This window comes from Hyperolius riggenbachi, chromosome 11, assembly GCF_040937935.1.
Source record: "Hyperolius riggenbachi isolate aHypRig1 chromosome 11, aHypRig1.pri, whole genome shotgun sequence".
Lineage (NCBI taxonomy): Eukaryota > Metazoa > Chordata > Amphibia > Anura > Hyperoliidae > Hyperolius > Hyperolius riggenbachi.
The window spans coordinates 242,124,880-242,141,044 of NC_090656.1; the positions used below are offsets into that span (position 1 = coordinate 242,124,880).

A 16,165-nucleotide genomic window follows, 5' to 3' on the forward strand; every position below is an offset into this window, starting at 1 on the left:
AGCAGTGTTAGGACACAGCTACAGCCACTAGGAGGCTCTCTATAGGCAGTAGCAGTGTTAGGACACAGCTACAGCCACTAGGAGGCGCGCTATAGGCATAGGCAGTAGCAGTGTTAGGCCAGAGCTGCGGCCACTAGGGGGTGCTCTATAGGCAGTAGCAGTGTTAGGCCAGAGCTACAGCCACTAGGGGACGCTCTATAGGCAGTAGCAGTGTTAGGCCAGAACTGCAGCCACTAGGGGGGCTCTATAGGCAGTAGCATTGTTAGGCCAGAGCTGCAGCCACTAGGGGGGCTCTATAGGCAGTAGCAGTGTTAGGCCAGAGCTGCAGCCACTAGGGGGCGCTCTATAGGTAGTAGCAGTGTTAGGCCAGAGCTGCAGCCACTAGGGGGTGCTCTATACGCAGTAGCAGTGTTAGGCCAGAGCTGCAGCCACTAGGGGCGCTCTATAGGTAGTAGCAGTGTTAGGACACAGCTGCAGCCACTAGGAGGCGCACTATAGGCAGTAGCAGTGTTAGGCCAGAGCTGCAGCCACTAAGGGGTGCTCTATAGGCAGTAGCAGTGCTAGGCCAGAGCTGCTGCCACTAGGGGGTGCTCTATAGGCAATAGCAGTGTTAGGCCAGAGCTACAGCCACTAGGGGGTGCTCTATAGGCAGTAGCAGTGTTAGGCCAGAGCTGCAGCCACTAGGGGGCGCTCTATAGGCAGTAGCAGTGTTAGGCCAGAGCTGCAGCCACTAGGGGACGCTCTATATGCAGTAGCAATGTTAGGCCAGAGCTGCAGCCACTAGGGGGTGCTGTATAGGCAGTAGCAGTGTTAGGCCAGAGCTGAAGCCACTAGGGGCACTCTATAGGCAGTAGCAGTGTTAGGCCAGAGCTGCAGCCACTAGGAGGGGCTTTATAGGCAGTAGCAGTGTTAGGCCAGAGCTGCAGCCACTAGGGAGCGCTTTATAGGCAGTAGCAGTGTTAGGCCAGAGCTGCAGCCACTAGGGGGTGCTCTATAGGCAGTAGCAGTGTTAGGCCAGAGCTGAAGCCACTAGGGGGTGCTCTATAGGCAGTAGCAGTGTTAGGCCAGAGCTGCAGCCACTAGGGGGTGCTCTATAGGCAGTAGCAGTGTTAGGCCAGAGCTGCAGCCACTAGGAGTTGCTCTATAGGCAGTAGCAGTGTTAGGCCAGAGCTGCAGCCACTAGGACACGCTCTATAGGCAGTAGCAGTGTTAGGCCAGAGCTGCAGCCACTAGGGGGCGCTCTATTGGCAGTAGCAGTGTTAGGCCAGAGCTGCAGCCACTAGGGGGCGCTCTATAGGCAGTAGCAGTGTTAGGCCAGAGCTGCAGCCACTAGAGGGCACTCTATAGGCAGTAGCAGTGTTAGGCCAGAGCTGCAGCCACTAGGGGGCACTCTATAGGTAGTAGTAGTGTTAGGCCAGAGCTGCAGCCACTAGGGGGGGCTGTATAGGCAGTAGCAGTGTTAGGCCAGAGCTGCAGCCACTAGGAGGCGCACTATAGGCAGTAGCAGTGTTAGGCCAGAGCTGCAGCCACTAGGGGGCGCTCTATAGGCAGTAGCAGTGTTAGGCCAGAGCTGCAGCCACTAGGGGGGGCTGTATAGGCAGTAGCAGTGTTAGGCCAGAGCTGCAGCCACTAGGAGGCGCACTATAGGCAGTAGCAGTGTTAGGCCAGAGCTGCAGCCACTAGGGGGCGCTCTATAGGCAGTAGCAGTGTTAGGCCAGAGCTGCAGCCACTAGGGGGAGCTCTATAGGCAGTAGCAGTGTTAGGCCAGAGCTGCAGCCATTAGGGGGCGCTCTATAGGCAGTAGTAGTGTTAGGCCAGAGCTGCAGCCACTAGGGGGCACTCTATAGGCAGTAGCAGTGTTAGGCCAGAGCTGCAGCCACTAGGGGGCGCTCTATAGGCAGTAGCAGTGTTAGGCCAGAGCTGCAGCCACTAGAGGGCACTCTATAGGCAGTAGCAGTGTTAGGCCAGAGCTGCAGCCACTAGGGGGAGCTCTATAGGCAGTAGCAGTGTTAGGCCAGAGCTGCAGCCACTAGGGGGCGCTCCTGCAGCCACTAGTGGGGGCTCTATATGCAGTAGCAGTGTTAGGCCAGAGCTGCAGCCACTAGGGGGAGCTCTATAGGCAGTAGCAGTGTTAGGCCAGAGCTGCAGCCACTAGGGGGCTCTCTAGAGGCAGTAGCAGTGTTAGGCCAGAGCTGCAGCCACTAGGACAAGCTCTAATGGCAGCAGCGGTGTTAGGTAGTCTTGCCCAAGGTCTCCTTACTGAATAGGTGCTGGCTCACTAAACATAATCATTACACTATCCACTCACAATAACAGGTAATAAAGGCTTAGCATCATTATGTTGTTGAAACTTCCAGGGGAATGGGGGGCACAGTTATGCCTCAAAGTCGCAGCCTGCAGCTCTGAGAATTTCCGCCGCTGGAGGGACTTATAAATGTAGTGCTGTGCAGGACTAGGAATCGGTGCCTGAAGGTGAGTGTTAATGCAGAGCAACCTACCTATTCATGCTACTCACAGGAATGCAACATGACCGCCAGGCACAGAGCTGGATTCTTATTGGTTGCTGGCGTGCTACAGATGCAGCATTTGATTGATGTGTTTTCAAGCTGCATAACATTTTTAGCATGTTGTTACCCCATTGGTTGTTTTTGAATCCCCACATTTCTGATTGAGCCGTGTTGAAGCCTTGCTGTGTTCTGTTTGCTGCATGCACAGCCAATCAGCACGCTGCTCTGTCCCCGTCCTTGTGATGCACTCAGCAGAGGAGGAATATGAGCTGACTCTTCTCTTCTCCTTGCAGGGCTCCGCCGCTCCCGCCGCTGGCACCATGTCCATGGCAGACCTCAGCGAGCAGCTGGCACAGACACAGCAGCTGGTGGTGCAGCTCAAAGATCTGATCAGAGAGAAAGACAATGACCTACGCAAGAAGGATCAGCAGCTCAAGGTCTGTGCGGACAGGAATAGCCGGGGAGGGGGGGGGATGTGAGTCTGTAGCTGGAGAGCCGTGTGTTGATGGGAGTTTTAGGCAGTGATGTGTGTAACCGATACTCTGCAGCCGCTGACATGTCTGCCAGGCGTTATGTGTAGAGCAGCAATGTGTGTAACAGATACCCTGCCGTTCAGGAAATGCCTTTAAAAAAAACTAAGCATCCCTGTCTCTTCCAAGGTACCTACTGATGTCACTTTTCCTCTTAGGCCCCTGACTGACGTCACTTTCCCTCTTAGGCCCCTGACTGACGTCACTTTCCCTCTTAGGCCCCTGACTGACGTCACTTCCCCTCTTAGGCCCCTGACTGACGTCACTTCCCCTCTTAGGCTCCTGACTGACGTCACTTCCCCTCTTAGGCCCCTGACTGACGTCACTTCCCCTCTTAGGCCCCTAACTGACGTCACTTCCCCTCTTAGGCCCCTGACTGACTTCACTTCCCCTCTTAGGCCCCTGACTGACGTCACTTCCCCTCTTAGGCCCCTGACTGAGGTCACTTCCCCTCTTAGGCCCCTGACTGAGGTCACTTCCTTTCCCAGGCCCCGGACTGACGTCACTTCCCCTCCCAGGCCCCGGACTGACGTCACTTCCCCTCCCAGGCCCCTGACTGACGTCGCTTCCCCTCCCAGGCCCCTGACTGACGTCGCTTCCCCTCCCAGGCCCCTGACTGACGTCGCTTCCCCTCCCAGGCCCCTGACTGACGTCGCTTCCCCTCCCAGGCCCCTGACTGACGTCGCTTCCCCTCCCAGGCCCCTGACTGACGTCGCTTCTCCTCCCAGGCCCCTGACTGACGTCGCTTCCCCTCCCAGGCCCCTGACTGACGTCGCTTCCCCTCCCAGGCCCCTGACTGACGTCGCTTCCCCTCCCAGGCCCCTGACTGACGTCGCTTCCCCTCCCAGGCCCCTGACTGACGTCGCTTCCCCTCCCAGGCCCCTGACTGACGTCGCTTCCTCTCCCAGGCCCCTGACTGACGTCGCTTCCCCTCCCAGGCCCCTGACTGACGTCGCTTCCCCTCCCAGGCCCCTGACTGACGTCGCTTCCCCTCCCAGGCCCCTGACTGACGTCGCTTCCCCTCCCAGGCCCCTGACTGACGTCGCTTCCCCTCCCAGGCCCCTGACTGACGTCGCTTCCCCTCCCAGGCCCCTGACTGACGTCGCTTCCCCTCCCAGGCCCCTGACTGACGTCGCTTCCCCTCCCAGGCCCCTGACTGACGTCGCTTCCCCTCCCAGGCCCCTGACTGACGTCGCTTCCCCTCCCAGGCCCCTGACTGACGTCGCTTCCCCTCCCAGGCCCCTGACTGACGTCGCTTCCCCTCCCAGGCCCCTGACTGACGTCGCTTCCCCTCCCAGGCCCCTGACTGACGTCGCTTCCCCTCCCAGGCCCCTGACTGACGTCGCTTCCCCTCCCAGGCCCCTGACTGACGACGCTTCCCCTCCCAGGCCCCTGACTGACGACGCTTCCCCTCCCAGGCCCCTGACTGCTGTCGCTTCCCCTCCCAGGCCCCTGACTGCTGTCGCTTCCCCTCCCAGGCCCCTGACTGCTGTCGCTTCCCCTCCCAGGCCCCTGACTGCTGTCGCTTCCCCTCCCAGGCCCCTGACTGCTGTCGCTTCCCCTCCCAGGCCCCTGACTGCTGTCGCTTCCCCTCCCAGGCCCCTGACTGCTGTCGCTTCCCCTCCCAGGCCCCTGACTGCTGTCGCTTCCCCTCCCAGGCCCCTGACTGCTGTCGCTTCCCCTCCCAGGCCCCTGACTGCTGTCGCTTCCCCTCCCAGGCCCCTGACTGCTGTCGCTTCCCCTCCCAGGCCCCTGACTGCTGTCGCTTCCCCTCCCAGGCCCCTGACTGCTGTCGCGTCCCCTCCCAGGCCCCTGACTGCTGTCGCGTCCCCTCCCAGGCCCCTGACTGCTGTCGCGTCCCCTCCCAGGCCCCTGACTGCTGTCGCTTCCCCTCCCAGGCCCCTGACTGCTGTCGCTTCCCCTCCCAGGCCCCTGACTGCTGTCGCTTCCCCTCCCAGGCCCCTGACTGCTGTCGCTTCCCCTCCCAGGCCCCTGACTGCTGTCGCTTCCCCTCCCAGGCCCCTGACTGCTGTCGCTTCCCCTCCCAGGCCCCTGACTGCTGTCGCTTCCCCTCCCAGGCCCCTGACTGCTGTCGCTTCCCCTCCCAGGCCCCTGACTGCTGTCGCTTCCCCTCCCAGGCCCCTGACTGCTGTCGCTTCCCCTCCCAGGCCCCTGACTGCTGTCGCTTCCCCTCCCAGGCCCCTGACTGCTGTCGCTTCCCCTCCCAGGCCCCTGACTGCTGTCGCTTCCCCTCCCAGGCCCCTGACTGCTGTCGCTTCCCCTCCCAGGCCCCTGACTGCTGTCGCTTCCCCTCCCAGGCCCCTGACTGCTGTCGCTTCCCCTCCCAGGCCCCTGACTGCTGTCGCTTCCCCTCCCAGGCCCCTGACTGCTGTCGCTTCCCCTCCCAGGCCCCTGACTGCTGTCGCTTCCCCTCCCAGGCCCCTGACTGCTGTCGCTTCCCCTCCCAGGCCCCTGACTGCTGTCGCTTCCCCTCCCAGGCCCCTGACTGCTGTCGCTTCCCCTCCCAGGCCCCTGACTGCTGTCGCTTCCCCTCCCAGGCCCCTGACTGCTGTCGCTTCCCCTCCCAGGCCCCTGACTGCTGTCGCTTCCCCTCCCAGGCCCCTGACTGCTGTCGCTTCCCCTCCCAGGCCCCTGACTGCTGTCGCTTCCCCTCCCAGGCCCCTGACTGCTGTCGCTTCCCCTCCCAGGCCCCTGACTGCTGTCGCTTCCCCTCCCAGGCCCCTGACTGCTGTCGCTTCCCCTCCCAGGCCCCTGACTGCTGTCGCTTCCCCTCCCAGGCCCCTGACTGCTGTCGCTTCCCCTCCCAGGCCCCTGACTGCTGTCGCTTCCCCTCCCAGGCCCCTGACTGCTGTCGCTTCCCCTCCCAGGCCCCTGACTGCTGTCGCTTCCCCTCCCAGGCCCCTGACTGCTGTCGCTTCCCCTCCCAGGCCCCTGACTGCTGTCGCTTCCCCTCCCAGGCCCCTGACTGCTGTCGCTTCCCCTCCCAGGCCCCTGACTGCTGTCGCTTCCCCTCCCAGGCCCCTGACTGCTGTCGCTTCCCCTCCCAGGCCCCTGACTGCTGTCGCTTCCCCTCCCAGGCCCCTGACTGCTGTCGCTTCCCCTCCCAGGCCCCTGACTGCTGTCGCTTCCCCTCCCAGGCCCCTGACTGCTGTCGCTTCCCCTCCCAGGCCCCTGACTGCTGTCGCTTCCCCTCCCAGGCCCCTGACTGCTGTCGCTTCCCCTCCCAGGCCCCTGACTGCTGTCGCTTCCCCTCCCAGGCCCCTGACTGCTGTCGCTTCCCCTCCCAGGCCCCTGACTGCTGTCGCTTCCCCTCCCAGGCCCCTGACTGCTGTCGCTTCCCCTCCCAGGCCCCTGACTGCTGTCGCTTCCCCTCCCAGGCCCCTGACTGCTGTCGCTTCCCCTCCCAGGCCCCTGACTGACGTCGCTTCCCCTCCCAGGCCCCTGACTGACGTCGCTTCCCCTCCCAGGCCCCTGACTGACGTCGCTTCCCCTCCCAGGCCCCTGACTGACGTCGCTTCCCCTCCCAGGCCCCTGACTGACGTCGCTTCCCCTCCCAGGCCCCTGACTGACGTCGCTTCCCCTCCCAGGCCCCTGACTGACGTCGCTTCCCCTCCCAGGCCCCTGACTGACGTCGCTTCCCCTCCCAGGCCCCTGACTGACGTCGCTTCCCCTCCCAGGCCCCTGACTGACGTCGCTTCCCCTCCCAGGCCCCTGACTGACGTCGCTTCCCCTCCCAGGCCCCTGACTGACGTCGCTTCCCCTCCCAGGCCCCTGACTGACGTCGCTTCCCCTCCCAGGCCCCTGACTGACGTCGCTTCCCCTCCCAGGCCCCTGACTGACGTCGCTTCCCCTCCCAGGCCCCTGACTGACGTCGCTTCCCCTCCCAGGCCCCTGACTGACGTCGCTTCCCCTCCCAGGCCCCTGACTGACGTCGCTTCCCCTCCCAGGCCCCTGACTGACGTCGCTTCCCCTCCCAGGCCCCTGACTGACGACGCTTCCCCTCCCAGGCCCCTGACTGCTGTCGCTTCCCCTCCCAGGCCCCTGACTGCTGTCGCTTCCCCTCCCAGGCCCCTGACTGCTGTCGCTTCCCCTCCCAGGCCCCTGACTGCTGTCGCTTCCCCTCCCAGGCCCCTGACTGACGACACTTCCCCTCCCAGGCCCCTGACTGACGACGCTTCCCCTCCCAGGCCCCTGACTGACGACGCTTCCCCTCCCAGGCCCCTGACTGCTGTCGCTTCCCCTCCCAGGCCCCTGACTGCTGTCGCTTCCCCTCCCAGGCCCCTGACTGCTGTCGCTTCCCCTCCCAGGCCCCTGACTGCTGTCGCTTCCCCTCCCAGGCCCCTGACTGCTGTCGCTTCCCCTCCCAGGCCCCTGACTGCTGTCGCTTCCCCTCCCAGGCCCCTGACTGCTGTCGCTTCCCCTCCCAGGCCCCTGACTGCTGTCGCTTCCCCTCCCAGGCCCCTGACTGCTGTCGCTTCCCCTCCCAGGCCCCTGACTGCTGTCGCTTCCCCTCCCAGGCCCCTGACTGACGCCGCTTCCCCTCCCAGGCCCCTGACTGACGTCGCTTCCCCTCCCAGGCCCCTGACTGACGTCGCTTCCCCTCCCAGGCCCCTGACTGACGTCGCTTCCCCTCCCAGGCCCCTGACTGACGTCGCTTCCCCTCCCAGGCCCCTGACTGACGTCGCTTCCCCTCCCAGGCCCCTGACTGACGTCGCTTCCCCTCCCAGGCCCCTGACTGACGTCGCTTCCCCTCCCAGGCCCCTGACTGACGTCGCTTCCCCTCCCAGGCCCCTGACTGACGTCGCTTCCCCTCCCAGGCCCCTGACTGACGTCGCTTCCCCTCCCAGGCCCCTGACTGACGTCGCCTCCCCTCCCAGGCCCCTGACTGACGACGCTTCCCCTCCCAGGCCCCTGACTGCTGTCGCTTCCCCTCCCAGGCCCCTGACTGACGTCGCTTCCCCTCCCAGGCCCCTGACTGACGTCGCTTCCCCTCCCAGGCCCCTGACTGACGTCGCTTCCCCTCCCAGGCCCCTGACTGACGTCGCTTCTCCTCCCAGGCCCCTGACTGACGACGCTTCCCCTCCCAGGCCCCTGACTGCTGTCGCTTCCCCTCCCAGGCCCCTGACTGACGTCGCTTCCCCTCCCAGGCCCCTGACTGACGTCGCTTCCCCTCCCAGGCCCCTGACTGACGTCGCTTCCCCTCCCAGGCCCCTGACTGACGTCGCTTCCCCTCCCAGGCCCCTGACTGCTGTCGCTTCCCCTCCCAGGCCCCTGACTGCTGTCGCTTCCCCTCCCAGGCCCCTGACTGACGACGCTTCCCCTCCCAGGCCCCTGACTGACGACGCTTCCCCTCCCAGGCCCCTGACTGACGACGCTTCCCCTCCCAGGCCCCTGACTGCTGTCGCTTCCCCTCCCAGGCCCCTGACTGCTGTCGCTTCCCCTCCCAGGCCCCTGACTGCTGTCGCTTCCCCTCCCAGGCCCCTGACTGCTGTCGCTTCCCCTCCCAGGCCCCTGACTGCTGTCGCTTCCCCTCCCAGGCCCCTGACTGACGTCGCTTCCCCTCCCAGGCCCCTGACTGACGTCGCTTCCCCTCCCAGGCCCCTGACTGACGTCGCTTCCCCTCCCAGGCCCCTGACTGACGTCGCTTCCCCTCCCAGGCCCCTGACTGACGTCGCTTCTCCTCCCAGGCCCCTGACTGACGACGCTTCCCCTCCCAGGCCCCTGACTGCTGTCGCTTCCCCTCCCAGGCCCCTGACTGCTGTCGCTTCCCCTCCCAGGCCCCTGACTGCTGTCGCTTCCCCTCCCAGGCCCCTGACTGCTGTCGCTTCCCCTCCCAGGCCCCTGACTGCTGTCGCTTCCCCTCCCAGGCCCCTGACTGCTGTCGCTTCCCCTCCCAGGCCCCTGACTGCTGTCGCTTCCCCTCCCAGGCCCCTGACTGCTGTCGCTTCCCCTCCCAGGCCCCTGACTGCTGTCGCTTCCCCTCCCAGGCCCCTGACTGCTGTCGCTTCCCCTCCCAGGCCCCTGACTGCTGTCGCTTCCCCTCCCAGGCCCCTGACTGCTGTCGCTTCCCCTCCCAGGCCCCTGACTGCTGTCGCTTCCCCTCCCAGGCCCCTGACTGCTGTCGCTTCCCCTCCCAGGCCCCTGACTGCTGTCGCTTCCCCTCCCAGGCCCCTGACTGCTGTCGCTTCCCCTCCCAGGCCCCTGACTGCTGTCGCTTCCCCTCCCAGGCCCCTGACTGCTGTCGCTTCCCCTCCCAGGCCCCTGACTGCTGTCGCTTCCCCTCCCAGGCCCCTGACTGCTGTCGCTTCCCCTCCCAGGCCCCTGACTGCTGTCGCTTCCCCTCCCAGGCCCCTGACTGCTGTCGCTTCCCCTCCCAGGCCCCTGACTGCTGTCGCTTCCCCTCCCAGGCCCCTGACTGCTGTCGCTTCCCCTCCCAGGCCCCTGACTGCTGTCGCTTCCCCTCCCAGGCCCCTGACTGCTGTCGCTTCCCCTCCCAGGCCCCTGACTGCTGTCGCTTCCCCTCCCAGGCCCCTGACTGACGTCGCTTCCCCTCCCAGGCCCCTGACTGACGTCGCTTCCCCTCCCAGGCCCCTGACTGACGTCGCTTCCCCTCCCAGGCCCCTGACTGACGTCGCTTCCCCTCCCAGGCCCCTGACTGACGTCGCTTCCCCTCCCAGGCCCCTGACTGACGTCGCTTCCCCTCCCAGGCCCCTGACTGACGTCGCTTCCCCTCCCAGGCCCCTGACTGACGTCGCTTCCCCTCCCAGGCCCCTGACTGACGTCGCTTCCCCTCCCAGGCCCCTGACTGACGTCGCTTCCCCTCCCAGGCCCCTGACTGACGTCGCTTCCCCTCCCAGGCCCCTGACTGACGTCGCTTCCCCTCCCAGGCCCCTGACTGACGTCGCTTCCCCTCCCAGGCCCCTGACTGACGTCGCTTCCCCTCCCAGGCCCCTGACTGACGTCGCTTCCCCTCCCAGGCCCCTGACTGACGTCGCTTCCCCTCCCAGGCCCCTGACTGACGTCGCTTCCCCTCCCAGGCCCCTGACTGACGTCGCTTCCCCTCCCAGGCCCCTGACTGACGTCGCTTCCCCTCCCAGGCCCCTGACTGACGTCGCTTCCCCTCCCAGGCCCCTGACTGACGTCGCTTCCCCTCCCAGGCCCCTGACTGACGTCGCTTCCCCTCCCAGGCCCCTGACTGACGTCGCTTCCCCTCCCAGGCCCCTGACTGACGTCGCTTCCCCTCCCAGGCCCCTGACTGACGTCGCTTCCCCTCCCAGGCCCCTGACTGACGTCGCTTCCCCTCCCAGGCCCCTGACTGACGTCGCTTCCCCTCCCAGGCCCCTGACTGACGTCGCTTCCCCTCCCAGGCCCCTGACTGACGTCGCTTCCCCTCCCAGGCCCCTGACTGACGTCGCTTCCCCTCCCAGGCCCCTGACTGACGTCGCTTCCCCTCCCAGGCCCCTGACTGACGTCGCTTCCCCTCCCAGGCCCCTGACTGACGTCGCTTCCCCTCCCAGGCCCCTGACTGACGACGCTTCCCCTCCCAGGCCCCTGACTGACGACGCTTCCCCTCCCAGGCCCCTGACTGACGACGCTTCCCCTCCCAGGCCCCTGACTGACGACGCTTCCCCTCCCAGGCCCCTGACTGACGTCGCTTCCCCTCCCAGGCCCCTGACTGCTGTCGCTTCCCCTCCCAGGCCCCTGACTGCTGTCGCTTCCCCTCCCAGGCCCCTGACTGCTGTCGCTTCCCCTCCCAGGCCCCTGACTGCTGTCGCTTCCCCTCCCAGGCCCCTGACTGCTGTCGCTTCCCCTCCCAGGCCCCTGACTGCTGTCGCTTCCCCTCCCAGGCCCCTGACTGCTGTCGCTTCCCCTCCCAGGCCCCTGACTGCTGTCGCTTCCCCTCCCAGGCCCCTGACTGCTGTCGCTTCCCCTCCCAGGCCCCTGACTGCTGTCGCTTCCCCTCCCAGGCCCCTGACTGCTGTCGCTTCCCCTCCCAGGCCCCTGACTGCTGTCGCTTCCCCTCCCAGGCCCCTGACTGCTGTCGCTTCCCCTCCCAGGCCCCTGACTGCTGTCGCTTCCCCTCCCAGGCCCCTGACTGCTGTCGCTTCCCCTCCCAGGCCCCTGACTGCTGTCGCTTCCCCTCCCAGGCCCCTGACTGCTGTCGCTTCCCCTCCCAGGCCCCTGACTGCTGTCGCTTCCCCTCCCAGGCCCCTGACTGCTGTCGCTTCCCCTCCCAGGCCCCTGACTGCTGTCGCTTCCCCTCCCAGGCCCCTGACTGCTGTCGCTTCCCCTCCCAGGCCCCTGACTGCTGTCGCTTCCCCTCCCAGGCCCCTGACTGCTGTCGCTTCCCCTCCCAGGCCCCTGACTGCTGTCGCTTCCCCTCCCAGGCCCCTGACTGCTGTCGCTTCCCCTCCCAGGCCCCTGACTGCTGTCGCTTCCCCTCCCAGGCCCCTGACTGCTGTCGCTTCCCCTCCCAGGCCCCTGACTGCTGTCGCTTCCCCTCCCAGGCCCCTGACTGCTGTCGCTTCCCCTCCCAGGCCCCTGACTGCTGTCGCTTCCCCTCCCAGGCCCCTGACTGCTGTCGCTTAGACTATCATTCAAGAGTTTTTATGTAATTTATTCTTGTATCCTGAAATGGGAAAGGACAGAGAAATTAATTAAAATCTGATAGGCTGCTCTGAGATTTCTCTGTATTATACAATAATAAGCTTTTGGCTTGGGTTGCACTGTATGGCCTGATACACACTGACTGCGATTTGTGCTGCGTTTGCAGTTTGAAAAACATTTTCTCTTTCACACACAAGCAGCGGTTTAGTTAAAACTCCACAATCTATTTCGCTGCAATTTATCTAAGTCGCTGCGGTTTTGCCGCAATTCTTATTCAAGTGAAAGAGAATGCCCTTTTCAATAAGCACAAAAACACAGTCAGTGTGTATCCAGACCTCAGTGAAGACAGGTTCACTTTAATCTCCTGTGATTATTTTGTGCAGGAAGAAAAGGAATCTTCAGAATCCAAAGTCTCCAAAGCCAAGCTGCAGAGCAAGGCCAAGATCGCCTCCCTGACATCTCAGCTGGAGGAGCTGAAGAAGCAGCTGGCCTCACCGCAAGCTAAGAAACCTGACGGCAAAAAGGTCAATGTCTGCTGTGTGAGCGCAACGCACGCACGCTGCCGAGCGCAACACACGCACGCTGCCGAGCGCAACACGCTGCCGAGCGCAACGCGCGCTGCCGATCCCCCAACACGCCGCCGATCCCCCAACACGCGCCGCTGATCCCTTAACGCGCGCCGCCGAGCCCCCAACGCATGCAACGCGCGCCGCCGAGCCCGACGCCCACTGCCGGGCCCAACACAAACTGCCACCTCCCTAATACTGGGCAGGGCCTCCCTTTATTAGGAACACTATACTAGCAATAAAACCTAACTGTCCCTGCGTCATCCACTTTCCCTGTCTGACCGTCCGAAGCTTTTTTGTACTGCGCACAGCCGTTGGGGCGGGAGGTGAGGCCAGCATCGCACAAGGCCGCCCACGCAATTACCTGCCCGCCCCGCTCCCTGGCCTCACCTCCTGCCCCGCTCCCTGGCCTGACCTCCCGCCCCGCTCCCTGGCCTCACCTCCCGCCCCAACGGCTGTGCGCAGTACAAAAAAGCTTCGGACAGACAGGGAAAGTGGATGTGCGCAGGGACAGTTAGGTTTCCTTGTATAGGATACTGTATATTATAGAGCTTCTGTATGAAAATGCCAGTGAAGGAAGAGCAGTAATGGCTCAGAGCAAATCAGATATTTAAAGGGACCTTGAGCAGAGAAAGAAAATGAAAATCTGCACTTACCTGGGGCTTCCTCCAGCCCCCTGTAGCCTGCGGGGTCCCCGGCACCCTCTGGATGCCCTCTGTGGTCCCGCTGGAGGCTCCGTTAGCGGGCGGCCTTGTGTGCGTCGGGCGCGCAGGCGTCGGGCGTGCGCACTGACGCGGTTAACTCTTTACCTAGAGCCCGTTTTTAAATGGGCTTAGATAGACTGGTATATGTATAATCAGGAAGGACATTGCTTCGAGGTAAGCGTTTTGTAATGACGAGAGACAGTTTGTGTTCATCATTAACATTTACAGCCTCTTTGTTCCGTATTTTCTGTAGTCAATGATTATCTTGAAAGCTGTTTCTCCTTTTAAAAGAAACAATAATGCCATTTTTAAAATGAAACTATTATTGAATCCGGGCTTCAGGTTAATCAGTAGGCAACGTGTCCGGAAAAAAAATCACAATTGTAGTATTGAGGCTGTTTTGTATGAAATCGATTACTTGTCAAGTAGTTTCCATCCCAGATGAATTTGGAGTAATTCCAGTCTGATGTAAAGGGACATTTTGGTGTCACTTACAGACAATTGGGTGAGAGCTGGAAGACTGCCACTTATGCCTCTTTCAATATTTTTCAATATAATGATGTACTTGTTACAGTATCCGAATGTAGGTTCGGTGCTACAACATGTATATATCTCACCCATTTGCTGGAAAATGGCCATAATTGTTAAACCCCCTAATCTGCAAATTGCCGTTTCTACCTGACCCTCTGTAAAGAGGTCCAGAGCTCTCTGAGGCGCTACACCTGCTATTGCCGAAATTCTGTTTTGTTCCCATGTTTATTGCCTGATGAAGCGGACTGGGCCTGCGAAACGCGTTGCACTGTTTTGGGGTACTAGTTAATAAATGTGATTGCTGCTATTCAGACAGTCTTTCGTGCCTGCTTTATGCAGGGAAGTCCACGGCTTCCTCCCAGCAAATTTTAAAGTTTTTATCCACTTTTCTCCTGCTGGCGCCTCTGTTCTCCTACTGCTATACCGTGTCCACCCCTGGTGGAGGGGTGATCTACCCCCTTTCGCATCTACAGAGAGCGACTTCTTATCCCTGAGTGAGGACAGGTCTAATCTCCTCACCTGCCTATACAGTGGTTGCCTCTGTGGTAACCCATGTTTGTGAGTATAATTTTCTCACGATAACCTTTACTTCATTTATGCTTAACATACTACACTATATTGGGCTCTCGGTTTCTCTACACTTTATCTAGAGCTCTGAACCCCCCGCCCCCCACCTATAGAAATATCTGTACAAGCACTTCCCAAGTTAAAAAAAATGATAATGCTGCAACCAGCAGAGTATTTTTTTTACAATTTTTTTTTTTAAATCATGTAGCGAGCCCAGGGCTCGCTACATGATAGCCGCTGTGCAGCGGCATCCCCCCGCCCTTCGATCACCTCCGTCGATCTCCGATCAGGAAATCCCGTTCAAAGAACGGGATTTCCTGGAGGGCTTCCCCCGTCGCCATGACGTCATCGACGTTGTGACGTCATTGGGAGTCCCTATCCACCCTTCAGCGCTGCCTGGCACTGATTGGCCAGCCAGCGCACGGGGTCTGGGGGGAGCCCCCGGCGCGGCGAGTGGCGGAGGCTAATCGGCGTGGAGTGGCGACGATCAGAGTGCACACGCAGCTAGCAAAGTGCTAGCTGCGTGTTGCAATAAAAAAAGTGTGCAAATCAGCCCAGCAGGGCCTGAGAAATCCTCCTGCGCGGCATAGCCCGAGCTCAGCTCGGGCTTACCGCCAGGGAGGTTAAAGAGGATCTGTCAGCCATACTATCTCATGAAAAAAAAAACCACATAAATAATTAGATACATATTGCTCTACTTACATAACATATGTATTTCCCTGCATATGTTTTGATTTTAGTGATTTTTCTACAGTAAAAAAAGAGAAAATCCTTCTTAGCATTTCCCATTTTAACTGTAGCTATTTTGAAGCCAATCCTGATCTCATTTCCTCCCTTACTCTCCTGCCTGACTGTGTATGCATTGCCCGCCCTCCACTATAGAAAGTGCATTGTCTCAGCATGAGAAATATTGGCCAATCAGAGAGGAACAGAGGTGTGGGAGGGGAGAACAGGAGGGAAAGAGGCTTCAGCCAATCAGGCTGCATTAGTTATGTCTGAGGGCAAAGTTGAGAAGCAAAAATGGACAACCCAGCATGCACTGCAACTTCCTTTGTGCATACCAAATAAGAGTCAGGTAAACTGGGGATGATCATTTATCAACAAGAAAAGTAATAGTGATTGTTAGCTTTTGGATTGCCTGTTTAGTATCCTTATTACTTGTTTACCAGATAAAAATAAAGAATTTATTTTATGCCTGACAGTTACACTTTAACCATAATGTCCATTTCCTACAAGTAGAAATAACCAAGATATGATGTGCTGACTGGCGGTCCTTCCTTTTTGTTTCAGGGTTCCGGAGAGGGCGAGCAGGAGATATTAGTCAGGCATTATTATTGGTCTCTACAAGTAGCGGAGCAGAGATGTGATGCGTATGATGTGCTGACTGGCGGTCGTTCCTTTTTGTTTCAGGGTTCCGGTGAGGGGGAACAGGAGAACCCCTCCGCCAATAGGGGGAAGATTCTCGTGCTGAGGAAACGAGTGGAAGAACTGGAGTCTCAACTGACGTCAAAAAATGTGGAGCTCCAAAAAAAGGTTTGTCTTACGAGAAACTACAACCGGCAGGAGAGTGGCGGGGGGAAGGGGGAGGGTGGGGCTGTGGAGGCGTGGCAGAAGTTTTGGTGTTCAGAGACACCCAAGTTAATTGCGGCTATGAGGGAGAATGAGTGGGCCACCTGCTATACAAACAGCGGGTACAAATAGTGGTTTCCCCCATCTCCCCTCATAGACATGATGAACATGGGCCCTTATGGGGCACCCGAAAGGTCCGTGGCACAGTTATTGCAGCAATGGCATTGTGGATATTGGAGGATCAGGTGGCGGGGCGCATAGTTATGGGTGGAGGATGGGTTAGGGCTGCATGCAGAATCGGTTAGGGATTGGTTGAGGGTCGGTTAGCGTTAAGCATCTGTAGAGGGGTGACTTGTGTGAGAATTGGGTTAACGTTCGTAAAATATCTGTAAAATATTCTGATATTTTACTATCGCAGTTACCACAGATCAATAGTCGAATATTGGTAATTTTACCCATATTCCGCTAGCAGCTATTTTCTGTGCCCCAGTTTCTTCAGCGCACTCTTTGCATGTATGCGGCAGGAGATCTGAGAGGAATGTCTGAGGATTAGAGCTGTCACT

At 60.6% G+C, this 16,165-nt stretch overlaps 1 protein-coding gene across 7 annotated transcripts in view; it reads left to right on the plus strand.

The window, feature by feature from the left end:
* The window catches only part of LOC137538247 (golgin subfamily B member 1-like), a 185,883-nt gene that overhangs the window by 41,192 nt on the left and 128,526 nt on the right, over nucleotides 1–16,165 (plus strand). For all 7 annotated transcript variants that reach the window (XM_068260302.1, XM_068260304.1, XM_068260306.1 and 4 more), the window contains exons 3-5: nucleotides 2,801–2,944; nucleotides 12,049–12,189; nucleotides 15,444–15,566. In XM_068260302.1, coding sequence (XP_068116403.1) covers nucleotides 2,801–2,944; nucleotides 12,049–12,189; nucleotides 15,444–15,566 — 408 coding nt within the window. The remainder of the gene's footprint in view (nucleotides 1–2,800; nucleotides 2,945–12,048; nucleotides 12,190–15,443; nucleotides 15,567–16,165) is intronic.